The following is a 12,381-nucleotide window of genomic DNA, read 5'->3' as shown; positions in this document are numbered from 1 at the left end:
TTTGGATCAATTCACTGATGGTTTTGGTCTTTTCGTGGAATTTTTTGACATTAAGCCTTCTATTTATCTTTTTAAGCCTGTATGTGCAGGTTTTGAACTAGTCAAACTTTGCTGACCCCTGGTGTTAGTTTATAAGAAGACAACTTCAGACGAAATGTGAAAACACTTCACTTAAAAACTTTGAGTCATGTCTAGAAGGTTGATTATATTGAACACAGCACGAAAGTAAACAAAAATAATGGCATTCATTGTGATACAGCATAAAGTGGTTTTATTTATGTCAGGATGCACCGCTCAATGACGATGCTGCTTGGGCCCTCAGTCAGAATATTTAAGGCAGTATAATTACACTGCGGACTGGAGTTTTCAGTAGCCAGCAAAACACAGCCAAGAAAGGTGACTGATTCTCTCAGTGATGGGAGTCTTCATAGCCATCGGGCAGAGGATTGGTGTGAGGGTTGTGGAACAGAGAGTGGTTTCCATCGCCCCAGGGGAATTTCTGGAAGGAGACATATGAACATATAGGTAAAATCAACAACAGAAGGAAAAACTTGCTGAAAGAGTAGGGGTATTTGGGTGAAGGCAATGGCCACTATAATGCTTTTTACACAGAGATCACACTATAGGGCCAATACAAGGTCCCTTCTTTGTGCCACCTTTGCATTTTTGCACAGAGCCAAATGACGGCAGCATCATTCAGCTCCAGAGTGTGATTTTAGACAGCATGTCAGCATTGTGGAATCAAAATAGGCGTGGCAGGCGTAATGTAACAGTGTCAGTCTCTAGTGTAACATATAACATACATGTTGACAGTGATAAACAATGGCATTACATGGCATCAACAGTAATTTACTGTAATATGGCGGCTGATTTCGTCCTCTGCTCAGAGATTAAGGAGCTCCAGGATCTAATTATTTTCCCAGTTTGTGGACATTTTCGTCCACCGTTCCTCTTCGAGTTAGCTGCTAACTGCTAACAGCTACTTTTTAAAATCCCCCATGGTATGTTCCACGCATAACACGTCATCAGAAGCGTCACATCTGTGCCACACATTCTCCCATCCTACCAGCTGTCCTGTTTATACATAATTTAGACCAAATTTCGGTGCTGTTATTACCCCTGATACCAGCTTTGAGGTGAGACTACTCTTTCCCCCCATTCCGCACTTGTACCTTTTATACAGAACAGTGAGGTGGCATAATTGCATCAAATTCCCGCCTTGAAGAGGCAGCTTAAGGGACTTATGATTGCAACCTGTGGAGTAACCCCCTACTGGCCATTAGAAAGAATGCAGGTTCAAGCCACTTAACCATTTTATAGACTACAGCCTGAGACTCACCTTGGTGCGGATACGCAGGTGTGAATATGGCACAAACTCTGGTGGCTCATGCGAATGCGCCTTCATCTTCATGTAGGCGTTGGCCATGCAGACTGCCACACCAGGAACAGCTAACACAATGGTCAGAATCTTCCAGGTCCTTGCTGAGGAAAAAACACAACCAGTAAAATTATATGACTAAAGACATAAATAGGGCATGAAGATAATGAGAAAGTAAAATTACAGGAGCTTCCTCTCTACAGAGTTCATATCAATAATAAAATATAGTTCCTGATCATTTGCCAAACACCATGAGCATGCAGGATGGCTGCCAGCTCTGCAGACATTTCAGTTAATGTTCAACAAAAGGCTCCTACAGTATGGACTCAGAGATGCTGTAGTAGCATGAATCTGGAGGCTCTCATGTATTTTGGTTGTATTTGGTTTGAGAGTGATAGCAATAACACTTACCTCCTCCTTCATGGCTTGATTGTGACGCTGCAGCAAGCACACGACGAGCAACTAAGGCAGCAGGAGACACAGACATCTGTTGAGGGGGAGAGAGAGAAAGAAAAGGAGACGATTGAGAAACGTTTGCAGCATACTTTAATGCTGCACACCAGCCTAAAATTATTATTATTTTTTATTATCCTAATATCAAGGGAGCCTTCATAAGCTTTACACTGAGCCAAACACAGCCTTAAACATCTTATTTTTCTAACATATTAAGTAATTTGCAGAATTAATAGGTAATCTGTCATGTGGCCCTGTACAAACAAACAACATGTATAAACAACAGGCAGTTTAGGCTGGGCCTACTCGAGCTGCTCTGTATAAAGGGTGTCGGTAGCCCTACTGTAAGCAAAATAAGGTCAAATACTTACTGTTATTCAATCAAGCAATACTCAATATGCTTTATTATCCTCTTGTTTTTCTGGCAAAGTCGTTGCTGGTAGTATTTTCTTCTCCTTCCTGCTTGTTTGTCCTTCAGTCTGTCCTGAGCTGAACTCAGAGTGTGTCAGACTCCTCCCCATTTCAATATGTCCATACACCAGGAAACCGAGTTTATATTTGGGCAAGTGCAAAGGGTGGCTGATATGTGACGAAGAGGAAGAGGATTGGGGAGGAGGTGTGTTGTTGGTCCTGCGCAGAACATTAAGCCTGCAATACAAAGACTAAAATAAGGGCTGATTAATCCTTATTAACTGACATAAACAATGTGTTAGGTTCCCATTTTTGTTTCACTTTGAGAGTGCTACTGAAAGCCAGTCAGTTCACTGAAAACACCTGTGGCTCAGCTGCAGAATAACCTCCAGTTTATTAACTTTTTTTCTTTTTTAATTTATTAATAATCTATTACTTTAAGTCCTTTTTGGTCTGTCTTGCCCAGGATTAGAACAGACGAACACTGATATCCTGAAGAAGAGGTGAAATATTGAAGCCATTGAGCCTCATATTATTAATAGTATAAGTTTAAGTATACTAATATTTATATAAGTTTAAAGGTCAGGTAAGTTTTTAATTGCAAGGCTTCCAAAGACTCTGGCTGTCATATGTAACATCAGTTTCACACATATAATAATATCATGTCAACTTAACTTGTCAACTTTTAACAGGAAACATTTCTTAGTTAAATATTATAATATATGCAAACATATTGAGAAAAATTAGGAGAAACTGAGCAGATCTATTCATTTTCTTAATACAGCCTGTACTATTACACTGCTGCCCACCAAGCCAAAATGACTGTGGATTATGTGCACATTTGTAGACCTACATGTGAGTAAACAACAGACATTAAATCTTAAATATAGATTAATATAAACAAAGTGTTTAAGGTAGATGGGCTTTCATTTGGCAGTTCAGCCGGAGCACGAAAAGCTTGCAAGCATTTGTACAAGATATTGAATCGCACAGCCTCATATCATTTGTTTACCTTAAGATAGACTGTCCACCAGATGGGGTAGTGCTGCTATGGGTACACTGTCCTTAAATGCTCCTTCAGACTACTTTGGTCATTTGTGTTAGTGTTAGGCAGGTTCACCTCTGCAGTAAGGTTACCTCCTCTTGGCTTGTTGTTTTGACCGCTGAAGTAACACTGTATAACCTTTAAAATAAAAGTACTGGATTTTAGCTGAAGTATCTGCACAGAGCCTGTATCTTTAGTTTGACTTAAAGACCAAGGTCATTTTTACAACTTTAAAGTTTGAGTACATTTACTCAAGTGCTGTTCTTAAGTACTATTTTGACATACTTGAGTATTTCTATTGTATTCTATTTCCTACTTCTACTACTTATCTGACAGCTTTGGTTACCTGTTACTTTTTACTTTAAAAACATTAGATATGGTCATACAATATGTCATAACATATGACACTTTGAATTCAGGACTTTAACTTGTAATTAAGTATTTTTAAACTGTAGTATTTCTATTTTTACTTAAGTAAAGGACCTGAGTACTCCTTCTACCCAGTTATCAAAAAAGACCTCTATTATTTTTTATACTGTATACTCCCCACTGTTATGTGTTCATTCTTGATTTTCAGGATATATTAGAATAGCCTTTGTTGTCTCTGTCTGGGCAGCTTCAGGCTGCAGTGCAAACAGCAGCCAGAGCCAACAGTGATGTCAGCCAGTCATGCAAGCAGCCAGTCTGAACGTCTCGCACTTGTGTTATTGTGGGCAGAGGTTAAATACCATCTCAGTTTGAAGAATCTGTGCACAGACATGTATGGGCAGGTAGACACACAAAGCTTTGCATGTGCTGCAGGTGTGCTGCAGGAGCTGGGAGAGGCCAACACTCCCTCCCTTCAATCTGCAGACATATTATTAAGATCATGGCTTGAATGCCTGAATTCCAATGTACAGTCTACATAAGGCAGAACTTAACTTAAACATGTGTCTGTAGGCAAGTATGGAATATATTGCAGAAATTTCCAAACTCAGATAAAGGAACAGTGTTTAGTGAGAGCTGGCGGTGGGGATTGCAGACTTCAACCAGCTGAAACTTCTCCTGATTAGAATTTCTTCAGTGTTTACTGCTCAGGAGGTTTTTACTGGTAGCTGAATTACCTGCAGAGGTCTCTTCCTCTCCAAAACAAATAAATCCAGTGATTTAAACTGGTAAAACACTGGGTAAAGCAGTTTTACATTACAATTTAGGGTTTCTCTTATGCTGTTGGGCATGTTGCAGATGAGCTGTTTGGCCAATGCCTGCTAATGTGTGCTCACAGTTTTCTCTGACAATTTAAGATCCAGATTTTCAGGAGGTTTTCAGTACAAATAAACCTGGTGATTTAAACCATTAAAAACACTGGATAAAGCAGTTTCATGATATAAATCAATGTATTTATGACGCTCTCATCACTGCAAGGCTGCTACAGTGGCCACTGTGAAACAAGAAAATTTGAAAACACACTTTTGGCTTTACCTAGTCACTGGTTTGGTTTTTATCCACTCTGGGCTACTGTAGAAACATGGCGGTGCAATATGGTGGACTTCATGGACGAGGACCTGCTTCCTATGTAGGTATAAACAGCTCATTCTAAGGTAACCAAAACACAACAATCCTTATTTTCAGGTGATTATACTCTAAGAAAACATACCCAATATGCCCCCCTAAATCCTGCACACTGGACCTTAGGTCTGTGTAATACTTTTTTTTTTTAATTTATATTGTTATGTATTTTTTTTCATTATGTTTGTGACGTGGCTCTAAGGGTGGCCATGTTGGTCTGTCAGTTGGTCCACCACTCTGATCCAGACTGACATACCTCAGCAACTACAGAAGGATCGAGATGACATTTTGTACAGACATTCAAGGCTTTTTTGTTGCCAGGATGATGAACAGCCGCATACAGAATGAACAGATTCAACAGGTTTTCTACCTTAACCTAATGGTTCATTTCCATCGGTGGGTGTAGAGTTTATACACAGCAACTGGAGGAAGCAGTGTAGACTCAACACAGCAAAGTGCACAGGATGGACACAGGCACATAATGATGTGTAAATAAAAAATATATGTTTTCCAATAATATTACAGAATATCTTTCCTGACTGTTTCCTCTTATAATCATTTTGAAACCACTTTAATTTACAGAATGAGGGATTTAAGTCATCCTAAAGTGCGGGTACAGTGTGTAAGCTGAGTTCAAATGAGTTTACCCTCCACAACATCCCTTAACACCCACACAATCCCTGTCTGTGTATACTTCATGCCAAGAGAAAGACAGCTGTGGATTGTGTGCGATGCAGTAAGTGTGTGTGATGTTGGACGGAGGTGAGAGCAGTTGGTTGTAACAGTCTGTCCCATCTTTGCCTTATAAAGCTGTGTGGCTCTTTCTCTTTTCTGGGCACTTGGCTACCATATTGCTGCATTCACTTCAGAGCAAGCTCTTTACTGAAGTTATACAGCTTTTAAACAAAGAACTGCTTTTCGTGCAGACCATTGCTGGATGTTTGATATAGTTTTGAAAATACAAACCAGACAGAAAATAATATTTTAATGCTGAACTTTGTCCTGCACTTTCACTTCCACAACTGTAGTGATTTTAAACTATGGCTTGCTGCTTTCTTGTTTCTGCAATGTAGGACTATACAGTAATGGAAAGTATCTCTGGACAATGTGCTTGCATACACTGGAATGCTATCTCTAATTTTAAGTGAGTGAGACTGGGACCTGCCTGTAGGAAAACTCTGGGAACAGGCACTTAAACAAACCATCAGAATCTATCATCAATATTGTCCCAGTTGCACTGAGACAGCACGGGATTTCAAGTGATGTGAGGGCTGACGTTAATCTACAGTGGAAACTTCCGCACACTGTTACATCAGGTGCTCCAGTGCAGACGCAGCAGTTGGAAAGAGAGTTCACTGTCTATGTTAACTTACAGCCTTACACAGCAAGTAAGCTTGACACTTGGCTTAAGTGCCACTAACAAGTCTTAAATGATAAGTGCAAGGTATTTTTCAATTTTCAATTTAACATGCACAGTACCACTGACTGGCTGCTAGTGGCTGGGCATGAATGGTGGCAGTCAGAAGCCAGTTTGAAGCGGCTATAATCAGTAATTTTATATTAACAGCGGATCACATGACGATACTGCCTAATACCAAACTGGAGCATTTAGCTGCTAAGCAACTAAATATTTTCCTCAGGAGCTGGTTGAGACCAAACACTGAGCTTAAAGGAGAGTGAATATTGGACATCTTCACAAGGTAGCCAGAAACATGACTCAAAATTAATGCTGATGTTTCAATGAAACTGCTAGATACGTAAATTAACAATGTGAATGTTGAACTGTTGCACTAGACTTGTGTTTTCATGATGAAGCCCAGACCAAGATATCTTTTGAGCCAATCTCTGTTTATTTTGATACAAGAGGTAAATGACAAAATTCTCTGTCAGTCGTCATTTGTGTGACTTGAGCCCCTGCACAAATTAAATCACACAGGAATGCGTTAACGTGCTATACAATAAGTTTTAGCAGATAAACCTAAGAATGGAGTTTATGTCGTTCAACACAAAGGCTAAAACACCTTTTGCTCAAACAAAATTTCTATGACCACAGTGTCACTTATCTCATCCAAGGAGTACAACAGCAAAAAGGGGAGAGGTAAAGGCAGGAGACATTTAGGAGGGACTCAAGGAAGTAAATGTAGGTGTACAGAAACATCTCAACCACATATTGACTGTGGAGACCTAAAATGTCAGGTTATAACTATTTATGCAGATTTTTTGTAGTTATAATACTACACATTACTAATAGATGTTTTACCGCTGTATAACTGACTTACACCAGATTGACTTAACACACGAAAACATGTCTGTATGTGTACAGCTTGTTGCCACTGCCCCTGTGTGACCAATAAAACAGTTATTGCAGGTTTAAAGACACTGAAAACAACCTGTTATTTAACAGGTCAAACAGACTTGACCCATGCAGCTGTTAATTACAAGGTCAACAACTCATTGTCGCAATATTTCCATAAACTGGGCTCTAATCATTTCTCTGGTAGCCAGCATTAAAGCACAAGGTTGAGGTTAACTTATAAATAGTTGGGTTTGTTCCAAACCTGTGAACAGGATAATTATCACTCTTTAGCTACCGCCAGATGTAACTCAGGCCTTTATATACTATGTTAAACACTCTTATCATCCTTAGTATTAAAAACACATACAGTAAAAGAGCCATACAGATGAAGTACTTTATTATTATATTTATTTATTTTATTTTCATGGATTTTGTTGAAAATAAAAAAGGTATTGTGACACCAACTTTATTCTCAAATATACCTAAATCTTGCCTGACTCCTGGGAAAAGATTACGTATATCATAAAACTAGGCCAGCTGGTTGCTTCACTCTCTTGTTCCTGCTTTACACTCTTCCACTTGACTTCAGTCTTCAGGCGAGTTTCTCTACACAACGCCTTCCACCTCCACTCATGACTCCCTTTGTCCAAAGAGCCAATTTTAAGTTCTGGCTAAGAGGTTATTTTAAATAATGGTGAAATCCCACTTCATCCTAGACTCCTTGATTGACTAAGGTTGCAATGTCTTCCAAACCCAAATGTTTTTTTTTCTTCTGGACGCTGTCTGACCTAACCTTCTCAGTCAGATGCAGGTTCAGCTGTAGGACCTGCATGAAGAGAGAGCCAGCGCCATCACCCTGTAGGTCTTTGTGTTCTTCCCGTAATGTGTATATGCTACATGGAGCTTAACACTAATATTAAGCCCCCTGGAGGTGGCCCTCAGTGGCTTACAAGCTGAGAGAAGAAGACCATAAAACTGCTAATAAACACAACTGTTCCAGTCCCTAGGCTAAAGAAGAAAAAAAAAACAAGACATAAAAAATTCAAGACAGAAATTATTTTGGATTTCCTCTCTCAGGACTGAAAGTGATCCTACCAGAGTTAATTTAACCAATGTGAAGCTTATCATGGAAGTGTGAAAGTGTGGAGACTCAGTTGAGAATTTCTGTATTTACACCTTTCACCACCAAGTGGCGCAGAGTGTATTTTGAGATTGTCAATAGACTTATTTGAGGAGGTAAATGTAATCAGGTGCAGGTGTTGCTGCTTTGTCTGTTGACTGTGCTCCTGCTGTGTTGTGCCACAGTCTGTGTTTTTGCCCAAATCTGTGGTTTTGCAGTCTGTGGAACATTTTGGTTTATTTTAAGTGAGAAGGTAACAATGGATTTACACTGCAACAGCAACTGTGAGCTGTATTGAACTATATAATAATTCTGACTGTTGGTGATAGATACACTTCAAATGAAGCAAACATCAGAAGTAAATTTTACAGAATAGCATCCCCTCAGTGACCTTTAAGTGTAAAAAAAAAAATTGTCAGATTCAACCACTTTGTGTTTCCAGTTACTGGAACATCCTGATTTTGCCAAGTAGTTGTTGTCCTGAGAACAATATTTTGTATCCACCATCCTGAGGGCACTACTGTAGAAATGATGATGTGCGCAACTTCCTGTGAGATAGAGGAAGCAGCAGTAAGCTAGTTAGTCCCATAGACTGTCTATGGTTAGTCCCTGTGGCTTGTTGGCTAACTGCCAACACTGGTTCTTTTTGAAAGTAATTTGCCTTCAGTTTAGCAAATACTGATTTACTTTTTTAACAAATATTTAACTAATGTTAACTTAGCATTTTCTAAAAATATCTTTGCAGAGCTCTGATACCTGTTGCACTGTCCATGCCTGTAATGACTAACAACCAGTCTAAGCTTAATTTTTGTCTTCAGCAACTGTGTGTTGAACATGTAACCAGAAGAAAAGGGGATTATTCCTGTTGCCAAAGGTACCATTAATATGAGAAATAAAACCACAAGAGTTTCACGAGACATAGCGAAAAAGTATTAAATCAGATGCTGTGCAAAGAAGCGCACATTACAAGATTAGACCCAACCTTAAAGTTTTACTTAAGTTTACACTAGTCTGCTACTACAGACATTAATATATATTTGCTTTTTAGATTCATTGTTAGTGTTTTGCCACCATGGAAACAAGCCCACATTAGCTTGCAAAGGTGAGCTAACAGTTAGCTAGCTAGCTAACTCCTTGATCATAACAGAATACAGTAACATTAACTTTAAGTCCTGCTCATTTTAGAAAGGCCACGACAAGAAAATGTGTTCTTTGTGTTCTTTGACTGTCAAAGGGACAGTGAGTCATAGATGTTTGTTTCTGGCTGCCAGAGTTAGTGGGCTAGCTGTAGCGCATTAGCATTAGCATGCTAACACTTGCATGCTAGCCTTAGCGCACTAGCCTGTAGCCTTAATTTTTCTCCAGTATTGTGTCCGCTGACAGAAAGTATTGCATAATGGAAGTGAGGCTTATGGGGAACCAATCTGAAGCACACGGTAAAACAAGAACACCTTTTCTATGGTGGCCTTTTTAAATGAGCAGTAGGGGAAGTTATTAACTTAAATGATCAAGCAATGATAAGTAAAATAGCATTAACTAGCTAGCTAGCATGCTAGCTGGTTAAAAGGTTGTTGACTTCCACTTTACTGTAAATGTCATAATTCCCATATTTAAAAGGCACTAGCAAAATATCTGGGGATACACCAGACAATTTTTGGGCTATATTGTCACAGCAGATGTGTCGACACTCTTTTTTTATATTACCATTTCTTGTTGCACACATTCATGATATGGTATATGTATTCTCTACAACTCACTTTAATTTCTGTTAGCAAGTCTGTTGTAATGCCATGTTGCCCTAAAAAGTAACCCAACCTCATGTATGTTCACAAGGCCGCAGATCCATTCTTAATGGACCACAAGTGACTTGCAAACATGTCAAGTTTGTAAAAAACACACTTGACTCAATAATTCAATCAATAAAAGAGCTTTTATTTTTAAGTGCTGTTTCCTGCTGTAGTGTGAGTGACTGATAGACAGCTACTTCAAAGTGACAGCAAACTAGCTCGATGACATGGTCAAATGCAAGTATGACACTGAATATATTTAACTGCGTGGACCTTGAAGTAATGGAGAAAGGCATCTTACATCTTACAAATAGCCTGTAACTCAAGCTGCGCCAGTTTTGGACCTTAATAAAATGTGAACAAAAAAAGACAAAAACCATTGATACAAGGATGCATCCGTGCTTTCGTGTTGTTTTAGCCAAATTCTGACCCTACCATCTGAATGTCGCAGCAGAAATCGAGACTCATCAGACCAGGCAACATTTTTCCAATCTTCTATTGTCCAGTTTTGATGGGACCGTGTGATTTGTAGCCTCAGTTTTCTCTTCTTAGCTGACAGGAGTGGCACCTGGTGTGGTCTTCTGCTGCTGTAGCCCATCTGCTTCAAGGTTCAACATGTTGTTCTTTCAGAGATGGTCTTCTGCATACCTGGATTGTAACCAGTGGTTATTTGAGTGACTGTTGCATCTCTGTCATCTTGAACCAGTCTGGCCATTCTCCTCTGACCTCTGGCATCGACAAGGCATTTTCACTCAGAAAACTGCTGCTCACTGGATATTCTCTCTTTTTCGGACCATCCTCTGTAAACCTTAGAGATGGTTTGACGTGAAAATCCCAGTAGATCAATAGTTTCTGAAATACTCAGACCAGCTTATCTGGCACCAACAACTGTGCCACATTTAAAGTCACTTAAATCAACTTTTTTTCCCCACTCTGATGCTGGGTTTGAACTTCAGCATGTCATCTTGATGCCTAAATGCATTGAGTTGCTGCCACGTGATTGGCTGATTAGCTATACGTGTTAACACACAGTTGAACAGGTGTATCTAATTAAGTGGCCGGTGTCTGTATATTTTAATGTCTGTAGTACCAGACTAGTGCAAACTGCAGGGCACTGGCTGCAGGGCTCTCTTTGATGGCTAACATATAAAATGTTGTTCTCAGGACAACAACCACTTGGCAAAATCAGGATGCACCTGTACTGACATGGCCTATACTGAAACTGATGAACATTTCCATACACACACAGCAGCCAGAGGAAGCAAGAGCCTAATCAATATTTTTATTTTAACTCCGCAGTTCCTCACAGCTCTGCAGAGTCTTATATCATCTTTCAGCTAATTGTATTGGCTTTCTGATTGGCAAGTTGACTGTTTTGGTTCAGTATCACTGTTATCATCCGAATTCTTACGAAAGACATTTTATAGTCACGACAGCAGGACTGGTATTATTTTCACCTTGAGAGTGTGTGAGTGATCATGGCAAAATGTGGAGACACCTAGTGTAGCAGGAACTACCACAGAAGTGGTTTTAAGTACTTTGCCAGGTGTTTATATGCCAGTGGACAGATTTGGTCAACACAGTAGCATCACAATCATGCAAGATGCAGTGAGCAAAGACAGGTGTGGGCCAAGCAACAGTGCAGAAAAAAGAGGGGTTTGATGTAGGGAAGGAGGCTACTGTTGTGGATCAGCATCGTGGCTGGTATGATCCTGTTGCAAGATGTTCTTTAGTTTTTCCTCTTTTGACCTTAAAGGACACATAAGGACAGCACACAGACACACACAGAATGTAATTTGTATGTATATATTGGGGCACACGTTGTTTCTAATATGACAGACCACAGTGAAACTGTCATCCAGATGTGTCTCCACAGACACTGCACCGTTCTCATACGGGGTAAAAATGAGCCAACACAGTATGCGCCACCTCTGACAACAATCAGATCTTCCTTTCAAATCTTTGACATCGCGTCTTGAAAAATTGACACTCCCCTTATTGACCCGATTGTGTCTTTTAATAGGTACCTCTCAAACATGCAGACAGATAAATGTTTAGAGGTGAATCATGGGTGAAGGACTCATGAGTCAGACGTGGGTTATGTTATTGTCTTACGCTTAGTACCACCAGAGAAGACGATGTGGTGGTCTGCACATGTGACATCAGTTTTCCTCAGGTGGCTTAAAAACAAGTGGTCTTCTCTCAAAGCATACACATCATATGTGGTTCTCCAGTCAGACGTTTGCATTGAGTGCTGCCGTGCCTGAGGTCAAGACATAAACTTAAACATTAGTTTAAGAAACGGCTGGGGGACCTCCCACACTATAGGATATGAGGATGATC

At 39.8% G+C, this 12,381-nt stretch overlaps 1 protein-coding gene across 1 annotated transcript; it reads right to left on the bottom strand.

Annotated features, from left to right (window-relative positions):
* Positions 1–254: 254 nt before the first annotated feature.
* Positions 255–2,361, bottom strand: cox6a2 (cytochrome c oxidase subunit 6A2). Its single transcript, XM_033645436.2, has 4 exons — positions 2,203–2,361; positions 1,790–1,865; positions 1,340–1,482; positions 255–499 (listed from the first exon to the last, which is right to left on the bottom strand). The coding sequence occupies exons 2-4, from the start codon at positions 1,863–1,865 to the stop codon at positions 410–412; spliced, it is 309 nt and encodes a 102-aa protein (XP_033501327.1). The 5' UTR covers positions 2,203–2,361; the 3' UTR covers positions 255–409.
* Between the last annotated feature and the right edge of the window lie 10,020 nt (positions 2,362–12,381).

This window comes from Epinephelus lanceolatus, chromosome 18, assembly GCF_041903045.1.
Source record: "Epinephelus lanceolatus isolate andai-2023 chromosome 18, ASM4190304v1, whole genome shotgun sequence".
Classification (NCBI taxonomy): domain Eukaryota; kingdom Metazoa; phylum Chordata; class Actinopteri; order Perciformes; family Serranidae; genus Epinephelus; species Epinephelus lanceolatus.
The sequence above is the reverse complement of the archived record's forward strand: the minus strand, read 5'-3'. Positions and strand labels throughout refer to the sequence as shown.

What these genes read in the sequence shown, in the direction of transcription:
- cox6a2 (XM_033645436.2), bottom strand. Translation starts at nt 1,865, where the DNA reads ATGTCTGTGTCTCCTGCTGCCTTAGTTGCTCGTCGTGTGCTTGCTGCA. An exon ending in ATCAAGCCATGAAGGAGGAG is followed by an intron (nt 1,483 to 1,789) that starts GTAAGTGTTATT and finishes TTTTTTCCTCAG; the next exon opens with CAAGGACCTGGAAGATTCTG. An exon ending in ACCTGCGTATCCGCACCAAG is followed by an intron (nt 500 to 1,339) that starts GTGAGTCTCAGG and finishes GTCTCCTTCCAG; the next exon opens with AAATTCCCCTGGGGCGATGG.